Consider the following 17,076-nt stretch of genomic DNA (forward strand, 5'->3'; position numbering starts at 1 on the left):
GGACTGTGGCCTGGTTTAACATCTCCTCCAATCATTACCTGGATTGTGGCCTGGTTTAACATCTCCTCCAATCATTACCTCTAGCTCCCAGCACACATGCTCATGCTGTTGACCAGGGAGTGTGTACATAGTTTGGTAGTGTACGAGGGGGACATTGTGTGTAGCTGTACTCTTAGGTGTGTCTGTGTGTGTGTCTGTTCCTGTGTGTGTGTTTAAGCATTTGTGGGTTTATATACTGTACATGGGGCAGCAAGTAGCCTAGTGGTTAGACCGTTGGACTAGTAACCGAAAGGTTGCAAGATTGAATCCCAGAGCTGACAAGTTAAAAATATGTCGTTCTGCCCCTGAACAAGGCAGTTAACCCACTGTTCCTAAGGCCGTCATTGAAAATAAGAATTTGTTCTTAATAACTGACTTGCCTAGTTAAATCAATTAAATAAACATACAGTATGAGTCTATATCACCTATATGTGTGTTCATCAGTGTGTCCTCCTGTATCTCTATACTGTGTAGGGTCCAGAGGTGCTCCCATATCAACCAGATGCAGACCAGAGACTTGGCCTGTGTGTTCTCCTCCTGTCTCTTCCAAACCGAGGGACAAACCACACCAGAGATCAGCGTGGTCCAAGACCTCATCACCAACTATGTACAACTTTTTGGGGTAAGTTTTATCTATCTACCTGTCATATATACTGACCAAAAATATAAACCCAACATGTAAAGTGTTGGTCCCATGTTTTCATGAGCTGAAATAAAAGATCCCATACATTTTCCATATGCGCATAAATATTATTTGTCTCAAATTTTCTGCACAAATTTGTTTACATCCCTGTTAGTGAGCATTTCTACATTGCCAAGATAATCCATCCACCTGACAGGTGTGGCATATCAAGAAGCTGATTAAACAGCATGATCATTACACAGGTGCACCTTCTGCTGGAGACAATAAAAGGCCACTCTAAAATGTGCAGTTTTGTCACACAACACAATGCCACAGATGTCTCAAGTTCTGAGGAAGCGTGTAATTGGCATGCTGACTGCAGTAATATCCACCAGAGCTGTTGCAAGAGAATAAGCCGTCTCCAACGTCCTTTTAAAGAATTTGGCAGTACCTCTAACCAGCCTCATAACCAGAGACCACATGTAACCACGCCAGCCCAGGACCTCCACATCCGGCTTCTTCACCTGCAGGATCGTCTGAGACCAGCCACCAAGAAAGCTGATGAAACTGAGGGGTATTTCTGTCAGTAATAAAGCCCTTTTGTGGGGAAAAACTCATTCTGATTGGCTGCGCTCCTGCCCAGTCATGTGAAATCCATAGATTAGGGCCTAATGAATTCATTTCAATTGACTGATTTCCATATATGAAATGTAACTTAGTAAAATCGTTGAAATTGAAGCATTTTGTGTTTATATTTTCATTCAGTATACTTGAGTGTGAGTGTATTGAACTTGAAAGAGTAAGTGTCTTAAATAAAACAGTAAGTGTCTTAAATTTAAACCAGTGACTGTCTGAAACTTAAACCAGTGAGTGTCTGAAACTTAAAACAGTGAGTGTCTGAAACTTAAAACAGTGAGTGTCTGAAACTTAAAACAGTGAGTGTCTGAAACTTAAAACAGTGAGTGTCTGAAACTTAAAACAATAAGTGTTCTTAGTGTCACACTAATTCTTCCGGGAATTTTTCCCACCTAGAGGAGGACTGTTCTCTCCATTCATCCCTCCATTCATCCCTCCGTTCATCCTTCCATTCCCTCCTAATCAGGTTGGAATGCTGCTGTTGTTCGCATGACAAATAACCATTAAGCTGAACCAATGAGGACCCAATCTCAGTGAATACACACACCACCACCGTGGCATAAAACGAGTGAGACGTTCAGGCTAATTAGGAATGCTATTATGTGGTGGAATGCTGCGGATGTGGGCTTTTTATCAGACCCCAACACACTGTGTGTGCGTGTGTGTGCGTGTGTGTGTGTGTGTGTGTGTGTGTGTGTGTGTGTGTGTGTGTGTGTGTCTTTTCTCTCTCTCCAGTCTTCATTGCAATGCATAGCCCTGACAAAGCAAATTCTTCTCTGAAAGTGATGGGGGGAAAGTTAGAATAAAAAGTGTAATTTTCCCTACCTCGCTTTGACGCTTTGAAACCACACAATGTGGAATTACAGTTGTGTCCAGTATCTTTAACTTTAATTTAAGCTAAAAGGAACAAACTATATCGATGGGCTACTGGAGTCATTTATTCAGCTGATAATAAACCACCCGCTGAACAATCCAACTGAACTTCCTGAACTTCCCATCGCTATAGTTCATTCATTTTAGCTTAAATTAAAGTTAAAGTTATTAAAGTTACTAGACAGAACTGTAATTCCACATTGTTTGGTTTTATATAATTAAAGGGGATTTCTATTTTTACCCAAAATGTAATGTATGTCCTTTTATTTATTTAACTAGGCAAGTCAGTTAAGAACAAATTCTTATTTATAATGACGGCCTTGGAAGGGGAGAACGACAGATTTTTACCTTTTCGGCTCAGGGATTCGATCTAGCAACCTTTCGGTTACTGGCCCAATGCTCTAACCACTAGGCTAACACAGATATTATGTACAGAGTATCTGTTTTTCTTCATGTGAATGGACAGGGTTGATGTATTTACCTGTGTGTCTGTCTGTCTGTCTGTCTGTCTGTCTGTCTGTCTGTCGATGTATTACCCAGGTCAATGAGGACCAACTCAAGCAGATGGAGAGTGAGAACAGTTTCATCACACGATGGAATGAAAAGAAAGACACCACAGTAAGTCAACCTGTTTGGCTCCACTGACAAACACAATCAGACCTCTGGACCGCTTTGTGGGTGTGTTTGCATGCTGTGTGTAAGCTGAGCTCTAAGGTCGGAAATGCATTTTAACGGTCTTCCTGTTATGCAATGATTCAGGGAGGGTGGGTGTTGTTTGGACAGAGGGCTTGTATGAGAGGGTTTGTATGCCTGTTCACCTTTATAACTGTCTGCTGCTTTATGCCTGGGCGCATGTGCTGCAGGAAACTATTTGTTCAGATAACCTGGAAAACAAATTAATCTTCAAACCTTATGCTGCCTGCTGACGTTGAAAAGTGTTTGAACAAAGTGTTGAAAGTGGTTGAACAAGTGTTGAAAGTGGTTGTTTTTTTCTCCCACCTTAAGTTGGTTTCCAGAGGCTGTCAGAATGAATCTGGCCAATTGAACTAAAAGGTTAACGCTATTGTGGGAAAATTGCCCCCCGAAAAACGCAAGAGAGCTAGACAAATGTCTCATGTACTAAAAGTGGAGGTTTTTAGTAACCTGGTAACAGGATTGAGAGCAGAGGAAAGAGGAAAATAGACGTGTCAGATATTCAATTTAAAGCTTTTAGGAAAGACTGGCTCTCTCAGGGAGTGCAAGGAAGTTAAGGCTAGCTCTTCCATGTGGTGGTGTTCATTGTTAGTAGCTTGCTGTGTAGTAGCGTGATTAGCCTAGTGCCTAGCCTAGCACCTGTTAGCTCAGGCTGTTGAGTTAGCTCTTAGAGTGGAGGGTACACACACAAACACACCCACTAGGATTGAGCGCTGTCCTTTGTTTTTCCCCTCCCCCTCTTTTCTTTCCATTATTTTCTCCTCGACTTCATGCGTCAGAAAGCACTTTAAGTTCGAGTGAGGGTGCCAGCAAAACAACCCTCTTTGTTTTCTTTCCTCCCTCGTTCTCTGGTCTCTGGCTGAGTTAACTCAATAAAGGTGGGCAGCCATATTTTTACTTGCAATTTGACTGGTGAACTCATGGCTACACTCTCAATGGCTGCCTGGTATTGTGATGCAATAATTGCCATGGTGTTTTGGAATGTTCTATCAACTGATGCTGGATTGCCATGGTAATGTGGAATGTTCTATCAATTGATGCTGGATTACCATGATAATGTAGAATGTTCTATCAACTGAAGCTGGATTGCCATGGTAATGTAGAATGTTCTATCAACTGAAGCTGGATTACCATGGTAATGTAGAATGTTCTATCAACTGAAGCTGGATTGCCATGATAACGTAGAATGTTCATTCAACTGAGGCTGGATTACCATGGTAATGTGGAATGTTCACTCAACTGAGGCTGGATTACCATGGTAATGTGGAATGTTCATTCAACTGAGGCTGGATTACCATGGTAATGTGGAATGTTCATTCAACTGGTGCTGGATTGCCATGGTAATGTGGAATGTTCATTCAACTGAGGCTGGATTACCATGGTGTAATGTAGAATGTTCATTCAACTGATGCTGGATTACCATGGTGTAATGTAGAATGTTCATTCAACTGATGCTGGATTACCATGGTGTAATGTAGAATGTTCTACCAATTGAGGCTGGATTACCATGGTAATGTAGAATGTTCTACCAACTGTGGCTGGATTGCCATGGTAATGTGGAATGTTCATTCAACTGAGGCTGGATTGCCATGGTAATGTGGAATGTTCATTCAACTGATGCTGGATTGCCATGGTACTGTAGAATGTTCACTCAAATGGTTCTAACTGATGTGGCTCATAAAATTGTTGACTCAACAAATCACAGCACACCTGCTTTTACTTCCTGGCATCGGTACACTCAAAATGGCTGCCAGTCCACCCATTATGTTATCATTCACTTGAAACACCCTTTCTATTCATTCTCATTTCTTTGGGTAAACTCTACCTATTCATTATGATACACTGTACGTTCACATTTGACATTTTAGTCATTTATCAGATGCTCTTATGCAGAGCGACTTACAGTAGTGAGTACATATATCTTCATACTTTTTTGTACTGGTGCCCCGTGGGAATCGAACCCACAACCCTGGTGTTGCAAGCGCCATGCTCTTCCAACTGTGCCACATGGGACCTGTGTACTTATCCTTCACTTCAATCTACTGTGACCTTCTCGTTTCCGGTGGAGAGGAAGGAATAAGTAACATGATGCACAGAAACACCTCTAAACCTTTCTCTTCCTCTCTCGTTTCCACAGCTGAGAATGATTGTTGTCAAGACAAACTGAAGTGTGCTTTAACTGGGGGCCAAGACTCAGCATTTCAAAATGTCCGCCACACATGGACTGTTTAGTTATCAGGGCAGTTGATGGTACTGTCTCAACCAGCTGTATAAGTAAGTGATAATCAACGAGGGGCTATGCGTTCTATGAAAACTATTGAACAACTTGAAAGGTGTGTTTCACAACTCGCTTGCAGAATGGAACTGACCTTGCATGGAGTTGCATTATTTTTCAATGAACACATGGAGCCCCGAGTTGATTATCCCTTTCATATCATCTATATAATTTAACACATTTGCCACTAGATATGTGTTCATTTGTCGGTAGAAATGTGTTCAACATCCACTGAAGTAGCTAGCAAGTTTACTTCCAGAAACTTCTGGAAGATTGCCCATTATTTAGTTTTTCTATGGACCCAGAAAACGGAGGCAGTGGGAGAACCTATTCAAGCAAGTAAATATATTTTGATAATGATCAAAAACAATGTATTATTAGCTAGCTTTCTACAGAAATATAGTGTGCAGGCTAATTCCAATGTGCTGTTCTCGTAATGTTCGCTAGTTAGCTAGCTAACTTTATATACTGTATAGCTAGCAATGTAAATAAAATATCACCAGCATGCAAATTTCATTGTAGCTAGTTAATTATCTTCATGTATTTATCATTGTAACTCCAAATGCATTTGTAACTAGGTAGCCTGGCTAACAGCAATGGAAGAATGTGAAAGGATTAGCTAACGTTAGCACTTCCAGCTGTCAGAGAAGGGAGAGTAGGCAACTCTGAATAGGGCGGGTATACATTTGTGGGAGTACATTATGAAACTATTCTCCAGTCCCTTGTGAGGAAAAACTGAGGAAAGAAAGATATAGCAACATAATATTCAGGGCTGTCTAATTTGATTATAATGAAGCCTGTATCTTTTGTGATGTTGTCTGTCCTCGGATACAGAGAGCCGTAAAACCCTGTCTGCAAATGAAGAGGTCCTAATGAATGTCCCAAGAGAATAAGGGTACATCCTTGTATACCATGGATTATATATAACGAGCTATCTTAGCACATTTTGTAAACAGTAATATCGTTTAAAAGTCACACAAAATGTATAATCCTATTACAACTGGAGCAGACCAGCCCTGCTGGGTGTTGCACACTTCTGTTCCAACCCAGCACTAACACACCTGATTCAATGTATCAAACCTAATTAGTTAATAATCAATTATGCTATTACTGGGCTGGAACAGAAGTCTTCTCACTCAGTAGATCAGGGATCAGTGGAGCGATGTTGGACATTTCTGGTATGGACTCTTTTTTTATTATACCTGAAACAATGCTTTAGTAGTAATAGCCTACTTGTTACTAAAATGTCTGACCTTTATATATGAGTAAGCTTACTTGTAGACTTTGGAATTATATGAAATAGTAATTTATTTGAAGTGAAGTGTTTAAAACTTGTTTTAATTGTTAACTTAACTATTATTTAGGATAAACTAGTGTTGATGATGATTAATCATGTCACGATCCGGCAATAAAGAGAGGAAGGGAATCTGTCTCTAAATTGTCTGTGTTTCTGTGTTGTATTATTAGATTATTACTATTTTGTCAGGATATCAGTCATGTGAACCCATTTTGCAGCTGATAATGACATGTAATGCCAATACTGCCATAGGCCTACATTTTTTGGGGGTGGGAGAACATATATGTAAACAATGTGTGAGAGTTAAGCTTGTCTCTGCTTCAGATGCACATTGTCAAGGGGTGCATTGCAAATGCCCATAAGACTAATACCATCATACTGTAGGCCAGTGGATCCCAACTCCGGTCCTCAAGTACCCCCAACAGTACAATGGCCGTATCCAGGTACTCCGTGTTGCATCGCTCATAAGAACAGCCCTTAGACATGGTGTATTGGCCATATACCACACCCCCTCGGGCCTTATTCTTCTCTACTTCCTGTTTTCCCCCTCTCCATCCCTCTGTCATTCCCTGCACCAGCTTCCACCATCTCCCCTTCAGTGTTTGTCTCCTCTTTCCTCTCCTTAGTTCTGCTAATGGAACAGCTCTTTGTCTGTGGGCTGTAATCTCTACCGGTGTGGGACACATGCACGCACTCGCATACGCACGCACGCACACATAGGACTCTACCTGTTATAATGACGACATGTCATAGGCCAACTTATTATTTTTCCTGTGCAGCCCGGCCATTGTCATGGCATTTGTCTTGACCTTCATGCCACAACTTCTCACATTTCGCTTGTTTACAATATTTTCTCTCTGGCTTACTGTTGTTGAGGACATCATAGGTTGTTTAGTTCAAAGTTGAGAAGAAATGTTTCCTAGGAGGCAGACTTTTCACTTTTGTCTCAGAAGTTGGTTTGCTCATGATAACCCGATCTTAAAACGTTTTTTTATTTTTTTTTATTTATTTTTTTTGTGAAGAGAGAGAACAGAGGACAAGGACAGAGACATAATGTATATGACTCTTGATGCAATGTCACTTTGTGTCCAATGGCCTCTCTGCTGTTGTTTTACAATGCCGGAGCAAGGTTGAAGGGAAATTGAGAGAAGTGTCAGTTGTGATAGTCTGCAGGTTCCCAAGGACTTCTCCAAAGCCTCGTGCGTGTGTTTTAATACACTCTGTATGTGGCCTGATACAGTATGTTACCTCAATGGTATAGAACAGACTGGATTCTCACAGATTGAAAAATACATTTGTCCCAGTGTTAAATCTAAAATAATATCAAAAAACCTAAGAGTATCATTACTTGATCTACATGCTTCAGATTTCCACACAGACATTCCACTGACTCCAAATCACGAATCAAAGGTCAGAGTTAGTTCAAGTTAGTATTCATCCCAGATTGAGAGACTGAACACCTGATTGGGATATTCTAAAGTTTGGCAGAAATGTTGACTACATTTCTGACTTCCTCTGGCTTGCTTCCCTCATTCTGCCAAAACATCACATCAATTAAAAGCACTATATTTAGTTTTGCCTGTAGCTCAGAATACGACCTCTACCACTCTCCTCAAATCGTCTAATGCTTCCCTTGGTTCCCTCTGTTTAGGCCCAGGCCACACCGAGGTGGGAATTCAGAACAAAAGCCAATTAATCCGAATGTTGTGTTTTTTCTTTCTCCTCTGTTTCTCTCTCTCTCTTTCTCTCCCTTTTTCTCTCCTTCTATTTAGTTCTCTCCGGCCGGGGACTTGATCTTTGAGGTGTACCTGGAGAGGAGGGAGCCGGAGAACTGCTGCTTAATCAAGGTAAAGGTGTGTGTGTGTGTGTGTGTGTGTGTGTGTGTGTGTGTGTGTGTGTGTGTGTGTGTGTGTGTGTGTGTGTGTGTGTAAGGGGTGAGAAAGAGGTGGAGTGTATAAGTTGGAGTGAGAGAGCGAGGGATAAAGGGAGTAGAAGGAAAGGAGGTGGAGGGGTGTGTAATGGGGTCTGGGGGAGTTAGAGGTACAGAGCAAGGGATGGAGGTAAAAGAGAGAGAGAGAGAGAGAGAGGGAAGAAGTGGAGGGTGTGATAGAATAGGGCCGAGACGTTGGTGGTTAAACCTGATGGGATTACTGCCACCGAAATAAATCAAAAGCGAGCTAATCAAAGACACTTCTGATATAATTGTGTGAGTAATTGCGTTTAATCAGAGGCAGTGGTAAGCTGCAGGTAATGGATTTATTTTGCAGGTGTGGAACAGCAGTGTGGTGGGAAGGAGGTGGGGGGGGGTAGAGTGGACTGTTTTACAACTCACTGCGGGGTTAACAGTTATTTTCTTCTCTCTTGAGTCATGCTTGTTCTTTACTTTCTGTTCACCTCTACACTATGATTACAGAATAGTTTCTGTGCAGACTATTTCACAAACAAATGTAGAGTTTTGTGTTCTCCATTTCCAGATTGCAAGTGATGGAAAATCTTTGACAGTGATACAAATGCACAACCTTTCCTCCATTCCCTAATTATCTGATGGGGATAGCTAACATGCAGGGTTGCAGTTGTTCTATTTAAATGTATTCAATTCAGCAAGTTAATGGAAATTCCAATTTAAGAATGTACTGCCATTTCAGTTCACTTCCTGGGTGAATTTAAATGGACTGAAATGAAAATTAACCAGTACTGCTAAGATGTGATTGTTTCCTTTCCTCTCTCTAACATCTTTGTGGTTGTGTTGTGGTAGTTGTCCCCTACCATGAGGTCAGACGAGCTGGCAGAGTCCACGCTGGTTACGAGGAACGTGGTCACGAACCCGGTCGACCTCTGGACCACGTTCGAGGTCATTGAGAACGGAGAACTGGGTATGTGACAACAAAGAGGTGATCAACTGGTCATTAAGACTACGTAGAAGCTGTGGGGACAGCATTTATTTCATGTCTCCAGAGGGAAGGTTTCTGAAGTCAGAAAAACATGTGGTTTCACTAATAGCGAAGGTTGGATAAATGAAATATGTAAATATGTAGACAATGCTGTAAATAATATTGGGATGAAGGGAAATGTCTTCGCTTATTCCCTCTGACCATTTTTTCAAACTTTTCAAATCAAATCAAATTGTATTTGTCACATACACATGATTAGCAGATGTTAATATGAGTGTAGCGAAATGCTTGTGCTTCTAGTTCTGACGGTGCAGTAATATCTAACAAGCAATCCAACAGTTCCCCAACAACTACCTAATACACACAAATCTAAAGGGGGTGAATGAGAATATGTATGTATAAATATATGGATGAGTGATGGCTGAGCGGCATAGGCAAGGTGCAATAGATGGTATAAAATAGATGGTAATGTTAGATATGTACACATGATTAAAGTGGCATTATTTAAAGTGGCATTGTTTAAAGTGACTAGTGATCCATTTGTTAAAGTGGCTAGTGATTGGGTTTCCATGTAGGCAGCAGCCTCTCTGAGTTAGTGATGGCTGTTTAGCAGTCTGATGGCCTTGAGATAGAAGCTGTTTTTCAGTCTCTCGGTCCCAGCTTTGATGCACATGTACTGACCTCGCCTTCTGGATGGTAGCGGGGTGAACGGGCAGTGGCTCGGGTGGTTGTTGTCCTTGATGATCTTTTTGGCCTTCCTGTGACATCGGGTGCTATAGATATCATGGAGGGCAGGTAGTTTGCCCCTAGTGATGCGTTGTGCAGACCACACCACCCTTTGGAGGGCCTTGCGGTTGATGGCGGTGCAGTTGCCGTACCAGGCGGTGATACAGCCCGACAGGATGCTCTCGATTGTGGATCTGTAAAAGTTAGTCAGGGTTTTGGGTGACAAGCCAAATTTCTTCAGCCTCCTGAGGTTGAAGAGACGCTGTTGTGCCTTCCTCATCACACTGTCTGTGTGGGTGGACCACTTCAGTTTGTCGTTGATGTGTACGCCGAGGAACTTAAAACTTTCCACTTTCTTCACTGCTGTCCCTTCGATGTGGATCATCTCCTTTGTTTTGTTGATGTTGAGTGAGAGGTTGTTTTCCTGACACCACACTCCGAGTGCCCTCACCTCCTCCCTGTAGGCTGTCTCGTCGTTGTAGGTAATCAAGCCCGCTACTGTTGTGTCGTCTGCAAACTTGATGATTGAGTTGGCGGCGTGCATGGCCCTGCAGTCATGGTTGAACAGGGAGTACACGAGGGGCTGAGCACACACCCTTGTGGGTCCCCAGTGTTGAGGGTCAGCGAGGTGGAGATGTTGTTTCCTACCTTCACCACCTGGGGGCGGCCCGTCAGAAGGTCCAGGACCCAATTGCACAGGGTGGGGTTGAAGTCCAGGGCTTCCAGCTTGATGATGCACTTGGAGGGTACTATGGTGTTGAATGCAGAGCTGTAGTCAATGAACAACATTCTTACAGTGGTTCCTCCTTTAAAAGTTGTGAGCTTACAGCGCGGGACATAGAGGTACCCAGTGTCACGGCTTCATTGCTCCAGACCACCACAAGGGGGAGTTAGAGCACTCTTTATGCATTTGGGTCCCAAGGTTTATATATGATCAATCATATTGAGTGGTTCCAATGATGAATTTCACACGGGCCACCCGTACCTGGTGACTTCAGCAAAGATGGCTGACAAAACATTACGGGGAAGCAAATGTATGTAGTTATAACGTCATAACGAGTCAAGCAAAAAAATGACAAAGAGGAATATGTTAGTTAATGTAGAGACACGATTGTGCATATTTTTTTGTCATAAAGTTAATTTACGAAAATCACTATTTATCAAGTTTATTTTCAGTCATATCTAATACCAGGTGTATCAAACTCATTCATTATAGCAAGCAGGGAGCAGGTTTCGAACCCTGAACATTCTTGCCCAAAGTCCAGCACACTAACGACTGTGCCCAAAATGTATTAATTGGGGTTGGTGCTTATTGTGGCTAAAAACACTTTGTCATTTGGAATCTTTAACATGTGGAAATGGGAAAAAGCATTATTATTCATTTTTCACAAGCATAACAGGATGGGCTATTAGCTGAACAACTGACTTGTCACACCCTGACCTTAGAGAGCCTTTTTTATTCTCTATTTTGTTCGGTCAGGGTGTGACTTGGGTGGGCATATCTATGTTGCTATTTCTTTGTTGGCCTAGTATGGTTCCCAATCAGAGGCAGCTGTTTTTCGTTGTCTCTGATTGGGGATCATACTTAGGCAGCCCTTTTTCCCACCTGTGATTGTGGGATCTTGTTTTTGTATAGCTGCTGTGAAGCCTGCAGAACGTTACGTTCGGTTTTTGTATTTTGTTGTTTTGTTGGTGTTCATCTAATAAAAGAAAGATGTACGCTTACCAAGCTGCACCTTGGTCTAATTCTTCAATCTACGAGCGTAACAAGACTATTCAACCTTTCTAAAGAATTGTCTAATAGCCGAGCTACAGTTGAAGTCGGACGTTTACATAGACTTAGGTTGGAGTCATTAAAACTAGTTTTTCAACCACTCCACAAATTTCTTGTTAACAAACTATAGTTTTGGCAAGTCGGTTAGGACATCTGCTTTGTGCTTGACACAAGTAATTTTTCAAACAATTGTTTACAGACAGATTAATTCACTTATAATTCCCTGTATCACAATTCTAGTGGGTCAGAAGTGTACATGCTCTAAGTTGACTGTGCCTTTAAACAGCTTGGAAAATTCCAGAAAATTATGTCATGGTTTTAGAAGCTTCTGATAGGCTAATTGACATAATTTAAGTCAATTGGAGGTATACCTGTGGATGTATTTCAAGGCCTACCCTCAAACTCAATGCCTCTTTGCTTGACATCATGGGAAAATCGAAAGAAATCAGCCAAGACCTCAAGAAAAAAAACTGGAAACCTCAACAAGTCTGGTTCATCCTTGGGAGCAATTTCCAAACACCTGAAGGTACCATGTTCATCTGTACAAACAATAGTACTCAAGTATAAACACCATGGGACCACGCAGCCATCATACCGCTCATGAAGGAGCCTCGTTCTGTCTCCTAGAGATGAACGTACTTTGGTGCGAAAAGTGCAAATCAATCCCAGAACAACAGCAAAGGACCTTGTGAAGATGCTGGAGGAAACAGGTACAAAAGTATCTATATCCACAGTAAAACGAGTCCTATATCTACATAACCTGAAAGGCCACTCAGCAAAACCTGAAAGACCACTGAAAACTCAAAACCTGAAAACCTGAAAGACCACTGCTCCAAAACCACCATAAAAAATCCAGACCACAGTTTGCAACTGCACATGGGGACAAAGATTGTACTTTTTGGAGAAATGTCCTCTGGTCTGATGAAACAAAAATAGAACTGTTTTGCCATAATGACCTTCGTTATGTTTGGAAGAAAAAGGGGAGGCTTGCAAGCCAAAGAACACCATCCCAACCGTGAAGCACGGGGGTGGCAGCATCATGTTGTGGGGGTGCTTTGCTGCAGGAGGGACTGGTACACTTCACAAAGTAGATGGCATCATGAGGATGGAAAATTATGTGGATATATTGAATCAACATCTCAAGACATCAGTCGGGAAATTAAAGCTTGGTCGCAAATGGGTCTTCCAAAGGACAATGACCCCAAGCATACTTCCAAAGTTGTGACAAAATGGCTTAAGGACAACAAAGTCAATGTATTGGAGTGGCCATCACAATGCCCTGACCTCAATCCTATAGAAAATGTGTGGGCAGAAATTAAAAAGCGTGTGCGAGCAAGGAGGCCTACAAACCTGACTCAGTTACACCAGCTCTGTCAGGAGGAATGGGCCAAATTTCACCCATCTTGTTGTGGGAAGCTTGTGGAAGGCTACCTGAAATGTTTCACCCAAGTTAAACCATTTAAAGGCAATGCTAGCAAATACTAATTGAGTGTATGTAAACTTCTGACCCACTGGGAATGTGATGAAAGAAATACAAGCTAAAATAAATCATTCTCTCTACTATTATTCTGACATTTCACATTCTTAAAATAAAGTTGTGATCCTAACTGACCTAAGACAGGGAATTTTTACTAGGATTAAATGTCAGGAATTGTGAAAAACTGAGTTTAAATGTATTTGGCTAAGGTGTATGTAAACTTCCGACCTCAACTGTAGCTACACCGCAACATGGCAGAAAAGTAATAAACTACTAAAAATACCACCTAGATCTGTATTTAGTTCAACAACCACAAAGCTACTGCAATATGTAGTTTAAATACTAATTGAATTCCATGTAGTTCACTACTCCCGAACACTGACAGAAACACACATACGCAGAGACACAGAACTTCGACTTCAACTGTATATATAACGTTTCTTACCGAGCCGTGATGCCATCAGATTACAGATTGCCTTTGCCGATCGCTCATCATCTTCATTCATTAGTGAGTCAATGGCTTGAATAGTCATTGACTCACACGTTGAAAAGGAACAAGATGGCATCCCAATCCACGCCGGGCACACCTGTGAGCTCTGGAACTCCTGGAACTCTCTGGAATTTCTTAACCTCTTGGGGCTAGGTGGGACGCTAGCGTGCCACCTGTGGTGCACTCCATCAACAGCAGGTGCATTTCAAGAGCGGCAAATTTGAATCCAAATAAATGTCAAAATTCAAATTTTTCAAAAATACAACTATGTTACACCATTTGAAAGATAAACATCTCCTTAATCTAACCACGTTTTACGATTTCAAAAAGGTTTTACGGCGAAAGCATAAATTTAGAGTATGTTAGGACAGTACATTTACAAGAGTTGTGTGTAATGTTTTGTCAAGTCAAAGACAGGGTCACCAAAACCATAAAACCAGCTAAAATGATACACTAACCTTTTACAATCTCCATCAGATGACACTCCTAGGACATTATGTTAGACAATGCATGCATTTTTAGTTCTATCAAGTTCATATTTATATACAAAAACAGCGTTTTACTATGGCATTGATGTTGAGGAAATCGTTTCCCTCCAATAACCGGCAGTCAAGTCAGCGTCACAAATTAAATAATTAAAATTAGAAAACATTGGTAAAATATTATATTGTCATTTAAAGAATTATAGATTTACATCTTTTGAACGCAATCAACTTGCCAGATTTAAAAATAACCTTACTGGGAAATCACACTTTGCAATAATCTGAGCACTGTGCCCAGAAAAATACGCGCTATGCGATACAGACTAGACGTCATGTTGGGGAGATCTAAAATCGAAAATACTATGTAAATAATCCATTACCTTTGATTCTCTTCATCAGATGTCACTTCCAGGTATCACAGGTCCATAACGAATGTAGTTTTGTTCAAAAAAGCTCATCATTTATGTCCAAAAATCTCCGTCTCGTTAGCACATGATGTAAGCCAGCCGGACTTCTCGTCATGAACGAGGGGAAAAAATATATTTCCGTTCGTTCAAACATGTCAAACGTTGTATAGCATAAATCATTAGGGCCTTTTTTAACCAGAACATGAATAATATTCAAGGTGGACGAATGCATAGCCTTTTATAACGTATTGGAACGAGGGTACCCAACATGAAGTAGCGCGCCAGGTGTCTAATGGGACATCACCGTTCCATGGCTCTTGTTCGGTCAGATCTCCCTCCAGAAGACTCAAAACACTTTGTAAAGGCTGGTGACATCTAGTGGAAGCAATAGGAAGTGCCAAAATATTCCTAAATCCCTGTGTTTTTCAATGGGATAGGTTTAAAGTCAATACAACACATCAGGTATCCACTTCCTGTCAGAAAATGTCTCAGGGTTTTGCCTGCCAAATGAGTTCTGTTATACTCACAGACACCATTCAAACAGTTTTGGAAACTTTAGAGTGTTTTCTATCCATATATAATAAGTATATGCATATTCTAGTTACTGGGTAGGATTAGTAACCAGATTAAATCGGGTACATTTTTTTTATCCAGACGTGCAAATGCTGCCCCCTAGACCCAACAGGTTAAAATCAATCCCATATACTATGTTATTACAAAAAAGGTTTTAAATTCTCTGGTAATGCCAATACGGAATACGATCAAATGCTTCTCAATGATGCCCTCTGGTGGTCAAACTAGCAATAACTTGCAGTAACAGAAGAAATGTCTGAGAATTAAATGACGTGCCACAGAATGCTGCAGCAGCACGCAAGGTGTGCCGCAGTATGATGCAACTTTTAACCTCTTACATCTAGACGTTCCGCTAGCGGAACACCTGCTCCAATATCCAATGATAGGCGTGGCGCGAATTAGAAATTCCTCAAAAATACAAAAACTTCAATTTTTCAAACATATGACTATTTTACAGCATTTTAAAGACTCTCCTTTATCTAACCACACTGTCCGATTTCAAAAAGACTTTACAGCGAAAGCAAAACATTAGATTATGTCAGCAGAGTACCCAGCCAGAAATAATCAGACACCCATTTTTCAAGCTAGCATATAATGTCACAAAAAACAAAACCACAGCTAAATGCAGCACTAACCTTTGATGATCTTCATCAGATGACACGCCTAGGACATTATGTTATACAATACATGCATGTTTTGTTCAATCAAGTTCATATTTATATCAAAAAACAGCTTTTTACATTAGCATGTGACGTTCAGAACTAGCATTCCCACCGAACACTTCCGGTGAATTTACTAAATTACTCACGATAAACGTTCACAAAAAGAAAGTTTGATTACCTTTGGTGTTCTTCGTCAGAATGCACTCCCAGGACTTCTACTTCAATAACAAATGTTGGTTTGGTTCAAAATAATCCATAGTTATATCCAAATAGCGGCGTTTTGTTCATGCGTTCAAGACACTATCCAAGGGTGACGAAGGGTCACGCGCACGACGCATTTTGTGACAAAAAATGTCTAAATATTCCATTACCGTACTTCGAAGCATGTCAACCGCTGTTTAAAATCAATTTTTATGCAATTTTTCTCGTAAAAAAACGATAATATTCCGACCGGGAGTGGTGGTTTTCGTTCAAAGACGAAAGAATAAAAACATGGAGTCGACTCGTGCACGAGCCTCAGTCTCATAGTACTCTGACCGGCCACTCTCCAAACGTGCTACTGTTTTTCAGCCAGAGCCTGCAAAGCCACGATTCAGCTTTTTGCCGCCTTCTGAGAGCCCACGGGAGCCGTAGGAAGTGTCACGTAACAGCAGAGATCTCCTGTATTGGATAGAGATAATCAAGAAGGCCAAGAAATGTTCAGACAGGGTACTTCCTGTACAGAATCTTCTCAGGTTTTGGCCTGCCAAATGAGTTCTGTTATACTCACAGACACCATTCAAACAGTTTTAGAAACTTTGGAGTGTTTTCTATCCAAAGCTAATAATTATATGCATATTCTAGTTTCTGGGCAGGAGTAATAATCAGATTAAATCGGGTACGTTTTTTATCCGGCCGTGAAAATACTGCCCCCTAGCCATAACAGGTTAAAGGAGGAACCACTGTACATAGCTATTCCTCTAGTCCAGATGGGATAGGGAAGTGTGCAGTGTGATGGCGATTGCATCGTCTGTGGACCTGTTAGGGCGGTATGCAAACTGAAGTGGGTCTAGGGTGGCATGTAAGTTGGAGGTGATATGATCCTTGACTAGTCTCTCAAAGCACTTGATGATGACAGAAGTGAGTACTATGGGGCGGTAGTCATTTAGTTCAGTTATCT

The 17,076-nt window shown here is 41.2% G+C and overlaps 1 protein-coding gene across 1 annotated transcript in view; it reads left to right on the plus strand.

Annotated features, from left to right (window-relative positions):
- arap2 (ArfGAP with RhoGAP domain, ankyrin repeat and PH domain 2) overlaps nt 1-17,076 on the plus strand; it is a 187,971-nt gene that overhangs the window by 147,639 nt on the left and 23,256 nt on the right. The window contains exons 22-25 of the mRNA XM_045721480.1: nt 514-661; nt 2,711-2,788; nt 8,208-8,282; nt 9,191-9,308. Coding sequence (XP_045577436.1) covers nt 514-661; nt 2,711-2,788; nt 8,208-8,282; nt 9,191-9,308 — 419 coding nt within the window. The remainder of the gene's footprint in view (nt 1-513; nt 662-2,710; nt 2,789-8,207; nt 8,283-9,190; nt 9,309-17,076) is intronic.

The sequence above is a fragment of the Salmo salar genome, chromosome ssa07, assembly GCF_905237065.1.
Source record: "Salmo salar chromosome ssa07, Ssal_v3.1, whole genome shotgun sequence".
NCBI classification, from domain to species: Eukaryota; Metazoa; Chordata; class Actinopteri; order Salmoniformes; family Salmonidae; genus Salmo; species Salmo salar.